At 39.7% G+C, this 19,798-nt stretch overlaps 2 protein-coding genes across 12 annotated transcripts; one reads left to right on the top strand and one right to left on the bottom strand.

Annotated features, from left to right (window-relative positions):
- Nucleotides 1-264: 264 nt before the first annotated feature.
- Nucleotides 265-17,110, bottom strand: LOC144006966 (putative 2-ketogluconate reductase). Of its 11 annotated transcripts, XM_077506136.1 has the most exons (9): nucleotides 16,873-17,110; nucleotides 9,630-9,728; nucleotides 9,442-9,548; nucleotides 3,180-3,241; nucleotides 1,575-1,953; nucleotides 1,342-1,513; nucleotides 833-1,011; nucleotides 562-658; nucleotides 265-487 (listed from the first exon to the last, which is right to left on the bottom strand). In XM_077506136.1, the coding sequence occupies exons 5-9, from the start codon at nucleotides 1,948-1,950 to the stop codon at nucleotides 334-336; spliced, it is 978 nt and encodes a 325-aa protein (XP_077362262.1). In that variant the 5' UTR covers nucleotides 1,951-1,953; nucleotides 3,180-3,241; nucleotides 9,442-9,548; nucleotides 9,630-9,728; nucleotides 16,873-17,110; the 3' UTR covers nucleotides 265-333. The 11 variants fall into 11 exon arrangements, with proteins under 11 accessions (XP_077362262.1, XP_077362266.1, XP_077362267.1 ...); XM_077506140.1 differs by lacking the exons at nucleotides 9,442-9,548; nucleotides 9,630-9,728; nucleotides 16,873-17,110 and adding exons at nucleotides 4,577-4,747; nucleotides 4,850-5,388; XM_077506141.1 differs by lacking the exons at nucleotides 9,442-9,548; nucleotides 9,630-9,728.
- Nucleotides 8,746-19,243, top strand: LOC144006968 (neurocalcin-delta B). The gene is made up of 4 exons (XM_077506144.1): nucleotides 8,746-8,963; nucleotides 14,512-14,947; nucleotides 17,022-17,127; nucleotides 17,507-19,243. The coding sequence occupies exons 2-4, from the start codon at nucleotides 14,570-14,572 to the stop codon at nucleotides 17,599-17,601; spliced, it is 579 nt and encodes a 192-aa protein (XP_077362270.1). The 5' UTR covers nucleotides 8,746-8,963; nucleotides 14,512-14,569; the 3' UTR covers nucleotides 17,602-19,243.
- Nucleotides 19,244-19,798: the final 555 nt, after the last annotated feature.

The raw sequence follows: 19,798 nt of genomic DNA, 5'->3' as shown, positions 1-19,798 counted from the left end.
ATGATAACTGTTTTAGATTTTAAAGGCAAAAATATTTAAACAGTTTTAAAAACATTTTAAGTTTTGCCCAAAACAGGCACATTTTAGTAAGCCATACTTCAACAAAGATCTTACGTTTAGAGACGTCAGTGTCCCATCGTGTTTTTTTGTTTTTAATATATATGCAACGTTAACAAAACCAAACAAAAAAAACGTACAAAATGTGTCATTTTTTAAAGCAAAAATACACTTGACTATCCAGAGTAAAGATTTATGCGAGCCGTGTGTTTTTGTGTACTCTTTATTTAGGGTAAAATCAAATGTATCTTGGCTTAATAATGTTAATAATAATAATCAACACTTTAATTCATCAGGCATGGGTTCTCCTTTTATGGCAGCCAGGGCATTGTCGACCATCTTCTGCACCATCTTTCTGATGGTGTTGATTGTACTGGTGCCAAAGTGAGGGGTAATGAGCACGTTGGGAAGGCCGAGAAGAGGATGATTCCTGGGTAAAGTGGATAATGCATGAAGGACACTTACTACAGTCATTTGAGATGCTGTGGTTTATAATGTGAGAACCTTGGTAGAGGTTCAGGATAAGTCACATCCAAGGCAGCGGCTCGTATGGTCCTGGCTTGCAGAGCCTCAACCAACGCATCCTGGTCCACCACTGACCCTGAACAAACAGGGATATCATCTGAAAACATGCTTTTGTATTTTCAAACACAATACATTGATCAAAATTATACAATTGGGGATATGGGAAAGATACAACCAAAGAAATACTTTTATTGCCCAAAATTTACAAAAATGTTGAATCGCAAATATGCAGGGGTGCCTCCCACGCTACCTCTGCTGATGTTGACCAGCGTTGCGGTGGGCTTCATAAGGGCCAGCTCCCTGGCGCCAATGAGGCCGGTGGTCTCAGGCGTCAGGCACACGGCCAGCATCACAAAGTCGGAGCGGCAGAGCAGGTCAGCCATGTTCTTGCAGTAGCTGGCCCCCAAAGCCTGCTCCTCCTCCACACTCCTGAGAAGGACAAAAAAAAAAAAAAAAAAAAAAAAAAAACACTAGAAGAGAATTACATTTCTCATTTCATGGCCAGGTGTGTATTTACTCCACTACAGGTGTTGTTGAGGCTTCTATTAGCGGGGAGGCGTCTATTTGGTCCTAAAGAGATGCAGTGCAGGGTGCTGCTAACTCAAATCACCTTTATTTACTCTCGAGGTGCTGCTGATTTGGTTAGCGACAGGATTGAGCAGTTGAATGCTGAGTCCATGTAAATGCTTAAATGAGTGTGATCAACGCCGTCGATGAAGTTATTATAGTGCTTACGGAAGTACGGTTCATTTATTTTACCTTCTGTTTCTGTTATAATACAGAATCTTCATATCAAATCCTTTGGCCCGCTGAGCGATTTTGTAGCCGATCTTTCCCATTCCGATGATCCCCAAAGTGGAACCCGAGACCTCAACACTCCCCAGCCACTGTGGCAAGAGAGTGGTCTTGGGGTCCATCATCACTTGGTGACCTGCAAAGACAATGGTGTCACATCATACCAATTACAGCACATAAATATTTCCTCTTACAACCTTCAACGATGTTGCGCGCTGACGCGAGGAGGAGCGCCATGGCCATATCCGCCGTGCAATCGCTAACCACCCCAGGCGTGTTGGACACCCTCACCCCCCAGCTAGCAATGCAGGGCAGGTCCAGGTGGTCGTATCCCGCCCCTCCGCTGGCGATCACCTTGAGTGCAGGGAGCGAGCTGAGCAGCACCGGCGTGGCCTTCGGGACGTTCCACCAATTAAACAGCGCCTGGATTTTGGGGCCGTACACTCCCGGGTTGTTCAGGAAGTCCTGGTGTTGCACGATGCTGAAGTGCTGCCTCAATATGTCCATGGCCGGCTCCAGGATGCCTTTTTCACCCACCTCGGGGATCAGAGCCCATGGTTTGTCACCGTCCATCGCCTGGAAGAGAAGTTAAGACAAATATTGGACAAATTGTGAAAATGCTGCTTAAACAAACATCCTCACTTAATGTAAACGGCTGTACATAACTTGGGAACAATGTTATTTTTGTTCACTTTATTATGGGCATTTACCTGCAAAAAACTTAAAATCAACATCAAATACTCAACTCCACTTGATCCATAAAGCACTTTAAAGCAAGAATTGCTGTCATTCAAATACAATCAAATATGTTTTCTGTTGCACTTGTTTAAATGCACCTATTTAATCAAAGGGAAATTTAAGTTTCTCCTCATTTACAAAAAAAGTAATGTCTATTGTATGCCATTTAATATGCAGTTGTAGACCATACTAATTCTTAAATTAATTTGTAAAAAAAATATATATATATTTAAGATTAACCTTTTTAAAAATCATACTTTGAATTTCATAGTGTTTCTTTCATCATTGCAATGCAGCAAATTACAATAAAATAATTTTGCATTTCATGTTTTCAACGCAGTGGACAAACCAATGAAAAAAAACAATAACATAATGCTGCAACGACTTTCAAAACCAATTTAGCGGCACCATCATACAATGAAATACGGATAAATGATTCGTATATTTAATTATGTCTGTGTATCATTAAGACTTTCGCGTTGGCCGCTGAAAAACACGAAAGATTTGTATTTCCGTACTTAACGGGACTGGTTTGCCTCCTTTTCAACCCGGAAGTAGAAGCATATTTACAACATTTCAAAGTAAGAGTCTACGGTATTTCAATGAAAGTTTCAAAAAGAAATAAATTACAATTATTATTATTTTTAAAGAAAGAAAATATGTTGCAGCCTTCTCTTTCCATCCTTTTGAAAAGAAAATTGCGCGCATTTGTGAACAAGAGAAGAATGCAAAATTGCACATTTACCGTTGAAAGCAAACACAATATTGCCCCGTTTGAAGGTAATGAACGTCGAACCAACTACGCATCTAGTCGTATGTGTTGTTGCTGCTGCTGTAAATCTCATCAAAATGGCTGTATTTAACCATGTGTTATTTTAGAAAGCAAGACTTGTTTAAGAAGCATGTGAATTATTTATAATTGTGCACTGTTGGTAAATGAATGGAAATAATATTGATGTTTCATCACTGACATTTCCACATTGACCCACTCACTGCTTATTGATTGAGTAAATAAATAAATAAATAAATAAATAAATACGTTGCCACAGTAGTTGGCGCATTACCTTGTGATGCTTTACTTGAAAAAGTCCTCCTCACCTTCACAGGTCTTGACAGTCTCCTGGAACTGAACAAAGACACTCAGCTGCTAAGTTAATTTGTCATCAATTAAAAGAATATAAAAAAGACAGCTATAACAATGTGCCTGTTGGACATCTCTGCGCTTTGTCAATGATCCACATTGGAGCATGACTGCTGCTAAAGTTAATTTGTCATCAATTAAAAGATCTTTGTTAATATTAAAAGAATATATAAAAGACAGCTAGAGAGACGTGCCTCTTGGACATCTCTGTGCTTTGTCAATAATCCACATTGGAGCTGGTGGCTTGGGGGAAAAAAATGTTGTTCAAATAATGTTCACAGGGGGAAAGTGTTTTGAAGACTATAGAACTCGAAATAGAGTTATACCAGTTAAATATCGAAAATAATACAGTATTAGAGCTAGAGCCATTTTCAAACGACTTCTCCAGTTCTGACAAATATTTTAAAATGTGTTTGCGTTATATGATGCAACTTGTTCTATATTGTAAGGCATTGTACTGGTCTTAAGAGAAAAAAAAAAAGTATTATACCGATTTTATAGCATTTAAAATTAATATTGTATAAAAAAAAAATATACACATAACATACGAATGTTAAGATACAGTACCTTCGAAAACGTTTCAAATTATGAAAAAAAAAATGCATGTCTCGTATGACGTGCTTTTGCATCACAACATTTAACCACTAGGTGGCAGTAAAACACTAATCTGGAACAATGTTGAGTTCAGCGAGGTTGTTGATGTATTATTACGAGAGACAAATGAAAGAAAATATTTTGGGGGGAAAAAATTACACTTAATTGTTTCGTGTGATAAAAACAGCTTTACAAGTAGGAGTTTCATCATCCATCTATTTTTCATCATGCTTGACCTCATTAGAATTTATTTTTTTGTTGACGTAATTAAAATCAAGGGGCAATATTTTTTTTCTATTTTCATTTATTATATTCGTTTAGCATAAACTCAATTTAGACTGATTTTATATTTTTGAATGCTGTATATATTTATAGTTTTTTAAATCACCACTTTGATTCTTACATCTACTATATAATGAGCAATTTGGCAATGTTTGATTTTCTATCAAAACGTTCAGGGAAAGCTGACCTCATTTGTAAAATGTTCTTTTGTCATTGTTTGCGTTACAGTCAATGCCACTATTTTCAACCAGTTGCATCCAAAAGCTTCCTATATTGTGTCACATATTACACTTTGGATACAGCTGTTGTATCGGCTCTCACTGTATGAGAGGTTCCTTGGTGAATCCAGGGCTGCAAAACACATGCCAACACACCTGCCATCTCCTTAACCGGTCCCTGCGAGGAAGCGCAACACGCCATCGCTCAGCATGAGAATAAAGTCACCTGTAATCCGGTCAAGCTCGGGCGCTAAGTCCGCCGATGGTGACGCATGGCGACCGCTGCGGTGAAGTAACAGGTCAGCCCTGCCTCCCCTTTCCCATCAGGAAAGAAAACGACGGCTGGCAGTCATTATCTCCGTTGCACATAAGAGTTGATCCCATTCAAAGTCAGTTGCTAACCAAAACAGCAGCACGTGCCGAGGCACAATAACAGTCTCATGCATAAATCAAAGTCTGGTGACAAATGAGTAATCTTTGTCTTTCAGACAAAACTCACCGAAAGGGGACACTCCCATGTCACACAGCCGATGCAGGTTGTCCGATTAACATAATAAGCCTATTTGAAGTCAGTTACTAACCAAAAAAGCAGCACATAAACTGAACTACAATAATTGCAGTTACTCAAGGAGCAATTTATTTGTTTCAAGTGATCTAATGGGTGCATGCCGTCTATTTGAGGCAAGGAAGGCCATTATTTGAGAGAATACTGCACAAAACCAAGAAAGCGCTTTCTTGCATTGAGGACAATGATCAAGATCTCAAGGCAGTGAATGGCCACCAATGGAAGCGGTCCAAGGTTGACACTGAGTGGTTAGATAAGAGATAATCACAAGCGCTCAATAGCTCGTCTCCACCCGTGCAGATCAGTGGCCTCTCCATGCATCGCAAAAAAAAAAAAAGCCGCTGTTACCTAATGATGCCGTCCGTGCACTGCCATGGGGCCACCTCGCCACGCTCACTTTGTTTACATGCAAAAGCGTTAACGTAATTCGATACGAAAATGCTTGACAAACAAAAAACACGAAGTTAGTGAAAGATCATTTATTTGTAGACCCACCCACGATAGATTCAAATCCATGATATAGACACCTTTTTAAAATGTGTACTAGTTTTACCCCTCCCACATTCTTTGAAAACTTTTGAACTTATTCTAGGGGTGTCAGGCAATTAAAAATTAAAATCGTAATCACATGACTTCAACAGTTAACTCACAATTAGTTGCAACTTTTATATCTTCTAAATTTACAATAAAAAATGTTTTTTCCAAGTTTTCATACTCTTGTTAACATAAAAGTGAAAAAAAAAACTAATAGAAATATGGCTGTATCTTTTAGTATCTTATACAGTAATTTTAGAATAATTCATAAAATTGAGTAAAAATTAAAAAAAGATGTACTGTACGGTAAAAATGAATATTGACTTGGGTTGAGATCATTATCTGCCACTAGTTGGCATACTTGCATTTGTAAGACATTGACGACAGCTCAGTGCATTTTTCTTTTCATATTAAGAGCTATTGAAAATGGATGGATGGATGAATCTTTAACATGAAGTAAGTTGTGAAATTCCGCACATTTTTTAAATCGTAAAATGCAACTTGACCCCAGTCTCCACAAATATATGCATTATTATTGAATTTATTACTGATAAATTTTGACTTGGACGTCTGCTGCGTTGCGACTGCAATTCCTCCAGTACAGGCGTTCAAATTGTTTTTGTGACGTTAAAGGAACTTTAAATTAACTCAAAATGAATGCACTTATCTTGACACCCCTAATTAAAACAAATCCAAACTTTCTAAAACAGACTTTTAAAAACATTCATTGGCACCTTTTTTTTGTGCTCCCTGGCAGTTAAATGGGAGACGGTTGCTCGGCGTTTGGGATGATAAAGAGGCTTAGTTCTCATTTGTGATTGAAGTTTACTGTAAAACGGGCTTATTTTAAAAAAGAGAATTCAATATTGTTCTGTAGGCTATATGTAAACATGAAAATGTTCAACCAAACCCTCCAATAACGAAAGCTTGCTTGTTCAAAGCTAACCTAGAAAAACAAACACCATATAGACAGGCAAATATACTTGATAACAATAACCAAGTATGGATATTTACTTCTCACTACTGGTGTTGTTGGTCGGGAGAGGCTGTGGGGTGGGATTCCTCTTTGGCAGACAGCTGGTCAGATCAATGTTATGCAAAGCTATTAGTCAGAGGCTGCCGCTTCCCAGCACTCGGGCGTCCTCTCCCTCGGGGGTCCAAACTAACCCGGCGGATTATGTGGCGAAAGGTCGCAGCATCTTTACGTTGTCAAACCACAGGGGAGCGCAGCGCGGAATTATGCGAGCGGGCGGGCGACACGACGCGCATAAAAGGATTGATGACAGAATGTCATTTTAATTCACGCATTTCAAGGGCAGATTATACGGTTCATACTATAGATTTATATTATTGTTTGGAATTATATTAGAGCACAAATCCTTTGATTAAGGATTCTATACATTCAGCTGTTACAGCCATTTTATGGCGAGTATCTCATTTTCCAGGGGCTTATTGTAAACACAATCAAATATTTTAAAGCATAAGAAAACAGATTTCACTGTCTTCTGTTATAATGGAATTCGCAGGAACAGACTACTGCATTTGTCTTCCAACATTAGGCACATATGACCCATTATCCAAAGCGATTCCTGCTCTCTGTAACACTAAACAAATTGCACGCCATTAACACAAAGCTTGTTTGGCCAAGACAGGAAACCGAATAGCTGTCTTAAAGTCAGGGTACTCACTTGATATCCTGGCCTTCAAAAAGTCTTGAGTTGCTTTCTGCAGTTTGTTCAGGGTCTTGATCCATCCATGCAACCATCTTTTTCAAGGCTTCATCCTGAGATCTGGAGCCCCCTGGTGATGTTTTACCATGCCTTCAGTTGCTGCTTGTTTTCAGGGTTGCTGTGTTCTCTTCTCTTGCGGTCCACTATGTCCAATTAAGACATTATCCATCTATCCAATTTCCAGGATCAAGAGTTTGTAAGTGACATGATGGCAAATATAACCTTCAGTTGTGGCTTGATTGGAAGTTTTGCTGCCTTCACATTTTTTCTTCCATAAGTGAAAAATCTGCTCTATTGGGTGAAGAGTCCACCTTTTTAGCCTTCAAGTGTGGCATGTTTGCGAGTCTTGCTGCCTTCACTTTTGTCTTCAGTAAGTGGAAAGCATACTTTGTTGTTGTAAGATCGGGGCACTGACGTTGAAGGACAGTCCACATTCTTGCCTTTGAAAAATCTTCTCCCATATGTGAGAGTATTGTAAATTGGAGCTTGTTTGCTTGCTGCCTTTACTATTCTCTTCAGTAAACAAAAAGTGTGCTCACGCCACTGTGTCGGGCAGTCAAGAATTACAAACTTTTTTGCTTTCAAAAAGTCTTCTTGTAAATTCATGAGACATTTTTGTGAATGTAACATTCAGCTGAGTCTTTTTTTTGTGCCTCTACATTTTGGCAAGAATATGACCTCTCGATGATGTGACAGAATTTTAGTGGGCTTTAGTTGTCATTTATAAAATAAAATAAAATAAAATAAAACTCAGGACTTTTTGAAGGCTAAGACGATGGTCCATTTTGAGAGCAATACATCTAACTTCTCCAATGTATTTTTTACTTCTCTTGAGGTTATAATTGGGCTTTATTGGGCTTCACTTGCCTTCTGGGAAAGGACTTTTTGAAGGCAAAGACCATGATTCATCCCCAGCGAGCATTTAATGTGTCAGCATGCTCAGCCTGCTGACTCAGCAGAAGGGAGAGAGGGATGTCTCTAAGCGTGCTTCCTAAGGCCATTAAGAAAACACGCCAGAGAACAGCGGCTGAATAAGCCCTGGTGGCTTTGTGTCCCGCTAATCATCTTAAGGCGAAGGCAAAGCGTGGCTCCAAATGTGCCCGCATGAGGACACCTGTACCGTACTGAGAGGCTGGTGATTGTCATTAGCGGCGCCCTTGGTTCTGTCATGCAATGCTCAAAAATGACGTTTTTAAAACATGATCATGCAATTAATGCTCAACATAAACAATTCAAATCATGCAATGAAAAAAATGACATGGAAAAAAACATATTTAAAAAAAAAAATCATGCAAATGCCAAACAAAAAATTAAAAAATATATATATATAAAAAGGTGTGTGTGGGGGGGGGGGGAATACCATGATAGAGACACATTCAAACGTTACAAAAAAATACATTTTATCATATGTCTCTGTTGTTAGTGGATCGCATTACTAGTCTGTATATTAGTGCAGCTGTACCTAATGTATCGTCCCATAACTGCTGAATTTTGCGTTGCCAGGCCAACGCGGCCTCTCATTGGCCGCTTTCCTACCACGTGACGCTCGGGCTTTGACGTCACGCCTCGAGGCTGCCCAGCTTGCAGTGTGTACGTTCGGTCACAAGCGAGCAACGAGAGCCGGAGTTTGGACCGAGACCTAGCCGGGGAACCGCAGCTTCCCGTGTGGCTTCTCGCGACCCGTCTCCGCCCCCTTGTCATCTCGGCAACTTCTTCCGATTTGTTATGGACCACTAAAGATACATTATTCCGGAGGCCCTTCCACACAGCGACTTGAAAGCGAGGTAAGTTGGACTGCCCCGTCGCCCTCCTCCCCCTTGTCGCCGAGGCACTTTGGTAGCTTCCTGGTAGTTGTTATTACACAGGTACGATAGGTCGACGCAAAGTTTGCTAAAGTTAATTTAGGCGATCATGTGTGTTCCTCCTGCAGAGAAGATTCTTGCAGCGGATAAGGCTTTAGCTACTTCTTCCTAATCGGATGAGGCTGCTCCTCTCATAGTATTTATGAAGCCCTATTGAGGCATGCTTTTTCTTAACAATGAACAAATTAATTCACTGGGACAAACACTGAAAAAGTCCACAAATGCATGCACAGAATTTTTAGCCTCCTGTGGGCTCCATGTTCAGACCGAGCCGTGACTTCCTGTAGTGTAAAAATGAATCAAACCTCAGGAGATCTTAAAAAACAAAACAAAAAGCAAGGCATTTTAAATGATCATTGCATTATATTGTGAACCATAAGTCTGGTGGGCTTGTGGTTACCTGCTGTCTTCCAGTTTTGAAGTTAAGGGTTTGAATCTTGGCTTCAGTCAAGTGTGCATTCATGCCCCCCATGCTTCTCTCAGTTGTACCCACGACGACAACATCCTCTTACATTCCAAAAAACAAGCACGTTAGCGTCATTCAAGACAAGTTGTTAGGCGTGAACGTGATTGTGCCCAAAATGTTACTTGCGATTGGCTGGCGACCAGTCCGGGGTGTACTGTACCTCGCCCCCTGACCAAAGTCAGCCGGGACAGACTCCAGCAGACGATGACGATGATGATGAACTGGAAATGAAGGTTATTGCTGAGTAGGAAAGCTGAAATTGCCCCTTGTAGACGAGATATAAGACAACAAAAATAAGAAGCCCACAGGACTTGGAACAGGGCTGGGAAATTAGGCATTTACATGATTTAATGCAATAATGTTTTCCGGTACATTTGAATTTATTGCAGTAAATATGCTATGCGACTATGTTATAACGTATTTGCGACTATGTTATAACGTATTTGCGACTATGTCATAACGTATTTGCGGTTATGTTATTATAACGTATTTGCGGCTATGTCATAACGTAGGTGTGACTATGTTCGAACGTATTTGTGACGTATTTGCGACTGTTATAACGTATTTGCGACTATGTTATAACATATTTGTGACTATGTTGTAAAGTAACAACACAAAAGATATTTGCGACTGTTATAACGTATTTGCGACTATGTTATAACGTATTTGTGACATATTTGTGACTATGCTATAACGTATTTGCGACTATGTTATAACATATTTGCGACTATGTTCGAACGTATTTGCGACTATAACGTATGTTATAACGTATTTGTGACTGTTATAACGTATTTGTGACTATGTTATAACATATTTGTGACTGTTATAACGTATTTGCGACCATGTTCGAACGTATTTGCGACTTTGTTATAACGTATTTGTGACTATGTTATAACGTATTTGTGACGTATTTGTGACTATGTTATAACGTATTTGTGACTATGTTCGAACATATTTGCGACTATGTTCAAACATATTTGCGACTATGTTCAAACATATTTGCGACTATGTTATAACGTATTTGCGACTATGTTATAACGTATTTGCGACTATGTTATAACGTATTTGTGACTATGTTCAAACATATTTGCGACTATGTTCAGACGTATTTGCGAGTATGTTTGAACGTATTTCAATACGTTTGAACATATATGCAAGTATGTTAGAGCATATTTACAAGTATGTTCGAACATACTTGCCAGCCAAAAATGTTTACTCCACATTAGCAGCTCTACATGTTAGGCAGGAGCTGGCTGGGGTGGCCACTGAACTTAGAGCACGTCGACTCTAATGCTGATGACGCAGTGTTGTAAAACTGAAATAGTAGAAACTAAAATACCAAACCCAGAAACTAAAATAGTAACCCTAAAAACATGACCAAAGTTAAATATGATATCCAAAACACACACAGACAAAACATAAAAGCCAAATTTTGGGACAGTGCGGGTGGAGCCGAGAGATAATAGCCCCCCCACACACACACACAACACTTGAAAATGGCGAGTTGAGCTAAATCTGAGCGTCGGCGGTGTTTGTGTTGATGCGGGTAGCTGGTGGTTTTTAGTCACGGGCCACGTATTGGTACTCATTTCTGGTCTGCTGTTGCCTGGAATCCAGTCAGCCCCCCGACGTGTGTAGACTTTGACGCGGGCCCGCTCACGTTTAAAACAAACAGTGCCTTCTTTGTGCTTGTCGCCAGCAGTTTGCTGCCACTGTTTGTCCAATCGGCAGTCTGCTCACCAGTTTGCAGATGTCGTCCGCGGCACTTTTTTTTTTTGGGCCTTATAATGGCGCCCCTGTGGCGAACGTCACAACGCTGATAATGCAAGGGTGTGTTTGCATTGTGACGACGGCTGGATGGAGGGACTGCTTGTTTGGTTAAAAGCTGTGAGAGTGACATGTCGGTCGGTGTCAGTCGACGTGAGACAAAGGTGCGTGTACGTGCGTGTAGCGATGCAAGCGTCAGGAAGTGACACAGGAAGTGGTATTGATGCACTCAAAGAGGTTGGAGTGGCGTTATCTCGTAGTTTGAGCTGTTCAGTTTGCAATCGTTTAGCGGAAGCTGCAATCAAGTTGAATCCAGTCTCACGTTGACGTTGGGATCGGTCGCGGGTAGGGACAGACCGATTATGGGCCAGGTCGATTATTGGCGCAGATATTTGGCATTTTGAAAAATATCGGCATTGTGAAGGCCGATACAGCTGGTATCTCACTGGGCGGTGAATGCTTGCGAACGTAGCTAATTTTGGATTTTCATCAGGATTTGTAACATGTTCAGTGTTCACAGACAGTTTTTACTTGTCGAAAAGAAATTGTTTGGACAATTTCTGACTGTCTGCAAAGATCTTTTGAAACCTTTTACGAACCCTGACGAAAATCCATTCGCTACATTCGCATGCACGATGCATTTGTTGCTCAGTGATATACAGGAAACTTTTCATTTATGAATTATTTAAATTTACACTTTATAAATGATGAGGACTCCTACACATTTTATTTAAAAAATAATAATAATAATTAAAAAAAAAATATCTTGAAATTTATCATTTAACTTTATTTACAGTAGAGAACTTGAGGGAGCTATATATACACTTGCTTAGTTTTTAATTTAGCTCACATTCTGATGACCCTGACAGCTCCCTGCAAAAAAAAAAACAACGTCTTTTCTTTACATGTTTAAAATTAAAAAAGAAAAAAACTTCAGTGCTGAAAACTTGAAATTGTTTTGACAAACATGCTAAAATGGCATTTCAACAAAGTTAATTTTTTAAGTTTTGACAGTAATATTTTCCTTTTCACTGCAAACGAACATCAGCTTGAAATATCGGTTATCGGCTTCATTGAGTACTAATAATAACCGGTATGGGTATCGGCCTTGAAAAAAAAAACATATCGGTGTATCACTCGTCTCGGTTATTGTTGCTTAATAGTTGTAGGACAATCTTAAAATATTTCTGAGCCCTACATGCTTATTTTGTTATATTCTCTTTGTTGAGAAAGTACAAGAGTGACTCCAACTACCACAGGCAAACGTCTCGTGCATTTTTAAAACACTTTGCCTATGAAGACAAATCAGATTCTGATAGCGGTGCTAGCACGGTTCCATTGCAGTGAGAAGACTACGGACGCTCAAGCCAATCTGACTGGCAAATGATCCAGTCATCCAAAATGGCGACCTAGTGAACAGATGCGACCTATCATTGACATTTTAAATCATCTTTTCTCTCCGGGATGCGCCAAGACGCTAGCGGAAAGTTAACGTCCATTCAGCCACAGAGAATAGCTAATCACACATGAACTGGTCACCTGACAGTTCAATTTACGGTTCGTAAGCGACCCGACGTGAATGCTCGACGGATGAATGATGTGAACAGATGGCAGATGAGTCTCGGTACGACTGTCACAAGAAAAGAAGCCTCATGCCCCGGAGGCGACAAGTTTAGTCGCCCTTCTCCTTGTCATGCACTCGCCAAGCTCCTCTCACTTTCCAGGCGGATTAACGCTGGTGCTCTTTGGTTAAGCTTTACCTGCAGGATATAAATGGAGACTCCTGTTCGTTATGTAAGAGTGAGACAAGATGTTCTGGGAAAGACGCAAAGTGAACAACCAGAATGGACCAAGCTCACTGCTACTCACTCTTGACCAGGCTGAATCCTTTTGACAAAATGGGATAGTGAGCAGCACATCTGCCTCCGAACAAATCTCTGTGGAATTTGCACTTTCAGGGATTTTCTGCGGGTACTATGATATGAGTGTGAATGGTTGGTTGTTTTACCCTGCGACTGACTGGTAACAAGTCCAGGGTGCTCTTGTCCAAATTCAGCTGGAATAAGGTCCAATGTAAAGCAGCTGGTTTAGAATCGCATCACTATATCAACCCAGGGAAGTCAACCCATTTTTTATTTTTTTGACAATTATATGTTCTATGCAGCCCCACTGGTATAAATATGGTATTCTGGTTAATATTGTGTTAATAAGCAGCAAAATCCAACCGAAGATGACATCAATGTTGCTCAGGTCTCGGGTTAACGACCAATCACAGCTCAGCTTCAGAAAACAGGTGAGCTGTGATTGGTCGTTTCCTGAGCACTGATGTCATCTTCAGTCAACAGCAAGTGGCAAAATGTCCCCCCTCCCCCCGAAGGGGGATACAAATGGCTGGATTTTGCTTCATAGCTCCTATTCCACAAATGCAATATTAATCAGAATGTCATGTTTAGACCAGTGAAGTCATATAACACATTATTGTCAAGAAATGTTTAAGCCTGACTTCCCCTTTAAGATAATGGCAAGTATGCCTTTAACCAGGACTCATTCGCTCTCCGCCAAGGATGAATAAAACTAATCTGGATCAAATTGTACACCTTAGATTTACTGTTATTCTGCCAAGACAAAGAATCTGGATTTTCTAGGGATCCAGCCCAAATAACGTCTAGTGCTAATCTTGATGAACGCTAAACCACTCAATGCACTAAATTTAATAACTAAACAGACACATTATTCATCATCCGTTGGTTACCTTACGACCGCCAATGACTTCCTAAGGTCAGCGCCAGCACTTACATCTATCAATTGGCGATTTGACTCAAGGCTCCCAAACATGTCCTGATGCTAAAAAGTCAAAGTCAATGTCTTTGCGTTAAGTCGTCTGGCCTGGTGTCGCACCTTCGACCTTGAGAGGTGGGCGACACAAGCGGGACCCGCCTTGCCCATGCGAGCGCCCCTCGTGCCGGTCTCGCCAAAGCCGCGCTTATATAACAGTTTGTTCTGCAAGTGCAGGTAAGAGTCTTAGCGGGGGCAGAAATAGCCGCGTTACTTCTGGCTTCTGCGTTGAGGGATGTTCAGTAGCGCTCTTGCCATTTTGTCGCTTCTTCTTTTAGAAACTAAAAACAAATGTGCTTAATCCACCTTGGCGCTAGGTTTGGTGGTCTAGGGACTATCAGTGGACTTGACGGAGCACATTCCGGATGCTTCCTAACAAATGTTTCTTGCCGGTTCTTTCAGCCGTCTGAAACCGCCGCCGCCCCAACCTCGCTGCGAGTCACCACTTTGGCCCTCCACCATGGGGAAACAGAACAGCAAGCTCCGCCCTGACGTGATGCAGGACCTGATGGACAACACCGACTTCACCGAGCACGAGATCACCGAGTGGTACAAGGGCTTCCTGCGGGACTGCCCCAGCGGCGCCCTGTCCATGGAGGAGTTCAAGAAGATCTACGCCAACTTCTTCCCGTACGGCGACGCCTCCAAGTTCGCCGAGCACGTCTTCCGCACGTTCGACGCCAACGGCGACGGCACCATCGACTTCCGGGAGTTCATCATCGCGCTGAGCGTCACGTCGCGCGGCCGCCTGGACCAGAAGCTGAAGTGGGCCTTCAGCATGTACGACCTGGACGGCAACGGCTACATCAGCAAGGCGGAGATGCTGGAGATAGTCACGGTGAGTCCGTGCCGCCTCGTGTATATATCCTTCTGCCCGCTGTGTTATTTGAGCTAGCTGCACTTCCTGCGGTGTTTTATTTCCAGAAGCTGCCTCTTGACTCAGCACCACATCCAGCTGCTGTGTGCTGTTAGGGAGCGCTGCCAACCGTCCATGTTTGTTTTTCTTTGTTTGTAATCAAGGTTAAGAGGGAGTTAGCCAATGTTAGAATTTTATGTAAAACTATATACCATTTCAAGGATAACGTCAATGTAACAAGTGAGTAAAATGTAGCTAGGGTTAGTGGCAGATTTGAGAGAATTATTTTATTATTTTTTTTTCAAGAAATACACATAGCGTACTCCTCGAATGTTTGTGCCAATACTTTTCGGTGGGGTTTTCAAATAAGTGTGCCCTGTGATTGGCTGGCAGCAACCAGTTCAGGGTGTACCCCGCCTACTGCCCAAAGCCAGCTGAGATAGGCTCCAGCACCCTCCGCGACCCTTGTGATCTCATGTGTCAAATCTGCTGCTCTCCGTCATTCACTTGCCATTACCTAAAAGTATGCTAGCTTCTGATTGGTTAGTGCGAGTCAGCTGATAGGGGATCAGGAAGTAACTTGTGACTCTAGCTGCCGTGTATGACGAGTAAAGTTTAAATTAAGAATGAATCCGTCTCCATCCCGCCTTTTCATGTTATAAACAGTCCCATTAACCACCAACGACTCCTCAAATGATTAGACCATAGCTACCCTAAGTGTATTTTTCATAAGTTTCAGAATTTTTTTCTCGCAAATCTGCAACTTTATAAACTCACAAATTTGCCACTTTAGAAAGTGCCAAATTTGCCCCCGCCCGCTAGGTTTTTGAGAAGTGTTGAAATATTACATTATTATATATTATTATTATTATAATATATATTATTACATTATTATTATTATATTATTATTATTGTATTACAAAATACACTGCACAATTAACAAACCCCACATGAGCTGAGTTCATTCAAGAATGTGATGGGAAAATCGGGCCGTGTGAACCAGACTTAAGTGTATTTAGAAAAGCATTTTTTTTTTCCTGATTGCTGTTTATTAACCAGTGATTGGTAGTTATTTCATACTCCGTATTTGTATGGTGGTTAAAAAAAAACAAAAAAAAACGGGTGATTGATGTTGTACTATGTTACCAGTTTGGTTTTTGTTTTCCAAAGTAAAAACAGATTTGCAAAATGTCTTATTTGGATTAAACACAGAAGATAATCAGTCTTCTTTTATGAAGGACTTGCAGAAATCAGTGAACAATTACTGTTGATATGCTGAAATCAGAGGATTGGGCAATTTTAAATGAAAAAAATGGCTCCAAACGATTACTCGGATTAAAATAGTTGTCGATTAATTTGATAATTGATTACTTGTCGCTTAATCGATTAATTTTGACAGCTCTAATTACGATATATTCCGAATCGATCATTAATTAATGTTAACTTTAAAAAGTGGAACTCAAAAGGATATTAACTTTGGTCTAATAAAAACAAATGTGATTCAGACTCGTTACAAAATTGAATTACTTGGGTTTTAGTAGCTCCTCTCACTAGCATAATGAATGGATGTTTGAGTCTATCGACAGTATATTGCGAACTCATCAAATAATCATCACTTTAATTTAAATTAATTTAAATGACTAACTCCTGTTGGCTTTTTTTTCTCTCCTAAAGACCAGAAACATTTGCTGGCCCACCACATTCATTATCATGCACATTTATCAACAAGATTTGTTTCGGTTTTTGAAGTGATTATTAAACGATTCCGAAATGATTAACAAATGTCAATTACAGCAAAAAAAAGTGCAAGTGCAGGAAGTGTCCGCTGGATAACTTTGGGTGGATGAAAAGCCATGACGTGATTCCGGAATTCTGGACACAACATAAAATAGCAGTAAATCACTCACTTGGGTCTTGGCATGCTCGTAGGTCATCTGGAATACATGTGGAATTCCGTCGTGCAACAGCAAGTAGTTGTGCCCTCTGCTGGTTGCTGCCAAGCCGTAACATGACCGTGAAATTCTTTCTGACGCAGTGACTGGTCTCTTCCCCGCAGGCCATTTACAAGATGGTCTCGTCAGTGATGAAGATGCCGGAGGACGAGTCGACGCCCGAGAAGCGCACAGATAAGATCTTCAGGCAGATGGACACGAATCGGGATGGTCAGCTCAGTTTGCTACATTTATTCTTTACATTATTATAATAGCACTTTACATTATTGTACTTCATAAAACAGTTATAATTAAATAGGATCTAAAGAATTAAAACACTTTGTATGTCGTGAGTTTACGCTTCAGTTCAGTTGACAGAATGCTGCGTCTTCTGGTTTGCGTGGCTTGGCCACCAGTGGGCCGAATAACAAATATTGATGGTCACAACAGCTGAGTAAGCTGCAGTGATATAGGTTGCTTTTCACAGAAGATAAAGAATACATGCCAATGAGTATTGTTGCATTGCCTGTCTGCATGCGTTACTGTGTTCTAATACTCTAATATCAGTTGCTTTAAGGGGCCGCTCAGTTTTCAACCTTTTTTTTTCCAGGTAAATTGTCCCTGGAGGAGTTTGTGGAGGGTGCCAGGAACGACCCGTCCATCGTGCGGCTGCTGCAGTGTGACCCGAGCAGCGTTGGCCAGTAGGCGGCCAGATCGCTTCTCTTCCTCTCACCTCTTTTTTTTTTTTTTTTTTTTTGCATTAGATCATCATCATCACATAAATTACCACCATCATTTGAAGGACACCTTTGAAGGACTTATATTGCTGTACATGCAGGACTTGTTAAAAAAAAAAAGTGAATTTAGGAGGTACAGAAGTGCACTGAATCCATGTTTGCTGCTGCGCTTTTTGAGTTTGAAAAAAGTCGGTGGACGACAAGTACTGGAAGTGGAGCATCTTGGGGATTTTTTTATTTTTTAAATCTCAGAAGGATTCCAATGTACATTTTTTTTGGAGGAACATTACATTCAAGCCCCAAATGAGGAGCACGCTTGCCGACATTTAGAGATAAGACGAAGCGATATTAATACAAAAACATTTGTTCTACTGCGGTTTTGTTTTCAGAATTGGAAGAAAATGCTCCACTAAAGAAGTTGATGTCGGTGGCATGAAAGAGAGATTTTTATTTTTTTTTAATTGCCCAGTAAAATCAAATCTGTGACCATCAATACATTTTTTTTTGTTAAATTATTTTATTTACTTTTTAATAATTGTATCATTTTAATAATTTTACTGCATTAAAAAATGCTATAGTTAAGTCAAAATGAAATGTTCTATTAAAATCTTAATAATCCTTTTCAATAAGTTAAAAAAAAAACTACAACTATTTATTTTTGAATGTTTTTGTTTTCATTTTTTTAGTAATTTATTTCTAACAAATAAAAGTAAAAATACGTCCATCATTGTTCTATGATTTAAAAATAATACATTATAATTTATTTCCACCAAAAAAAATTTTAAAAATCCCATAAACACAAAAGTTGGCCAGAAAATTTATCATTTTGGGCTTAAGTGTATTTTTTCCCTCTGAACTCAGCATACACATTCACAAAATCAAAAATAGCTGTTTTAAGAATATGTAAATTATTCAATTTTGTTTTATGATGGATTCACCTTTAAAAAATTGATCCACCTTTTACAAAAAATTTGTAAATGATTGCAATGTGACGTTTTTCTTTTACTTGAAACGAGAGAAAAAAAGATTTATATTTATGCTAGACCAGGACCACACGTGCGTTGCTATATGCAGTCATGCCACAAAATGGCATCGCAGTGAGTGACGTTTCCCTGTAATGGCCATTAATGTCACCAGTTTTTGTCTTTATGTGTTTGTTTGTTTGTTTGTTTGTTTTTTTTGTCATGTTTTAAAGCTGCACCAAATTTCAATTTTACTGACTTGTATTTGTTTTTTAATCCCTGCTGGTGTGAAGACACAATATATATATATATATATATATATATATTTTTTTTTTTTTTTTTTTTTTTTTGTGTGGGAGAAGGAAAGATTCATTCTAAAACAGAACAACTGTGAACAAAGACGGCGGAAAAGGCCGTCGGGTACTTATTTGGTCCAGTTCCCATTAGCATTTTGTGGTCAAAGTGCCAAATATAGATGAGAAATTAAAAAGAATACACGCAGTATTGTTTCATTTATACTGTACAGTTGTTACCTTTCGAACAAACGAGGACGTCGCTATCATATTTTTTTTTTTTGTAGTTTTTTGTATTGTTAACTTTTGTGTAGGATGTCCATTTTGTTATTCAAATAAAGACAAAAAGGACCAAGAGTCTATTTTTGTTGGTTCTGAAAACAAAATAAAGCCACGCAGGAATTGTTGGGAAAAACACACAAATGCACGTAATACTGTATGTGATAATACACATTAAAATTGTTTTAAAAAATTAACTTTTTTTTTTTTTTTTTTTACTCGAGTGAGTTTGAAGCGAGTGTGACCTGTATGTTTACCCCTTCTGTTTGCTTTACTACACCATGTAAACCTACAGTATATAAGGCAGTGGTCCCCAAATATTAGTTCCACTGGCCATTTTCACTTTAGAGACATATTTTCAAGGACGACATACAAATAAAAAAAAAAAAAACATTACTCACCCTTCAACAAGCCACAAGAGGCCGCTGGCCGCATTACGAACAAGGATGACAACAGTAGCGTAACGACACAGCCTGTGCCGTAAAGTGTCATCGTGGCATTTGGTTTGTGATAAATAAAGTTATCATTACCACACAGGTGTTGTCTACGCATTACTGAACTTAATAATCTGACGAATCGTGCCGATAACCTCCACTGTGTCGCTACTCATGTTCACGCTGATATGAATCTA

Source organism: Festucalex cinctus, chromosome 19 (assembly GCF_051991245.1).
Source record: "Festucalex cinctus isolate MCC-2025b chromosome 19, RoL_Fcin_1.0, whole genome shotgun sequence".
Taxonomy (NCBI): domain Eukaryota; kingdom Metazoa; phylum Chordata; class Actinopteri; order Syngnathiformes; family Syngnathidae; genus Festucalex; species Festucalex cinctus.
The sequence above is the reverse complement of the archived record's forward strand: the minus strand, read 5'-3'. Positions and strand labels throughout refer to the sequence as shown.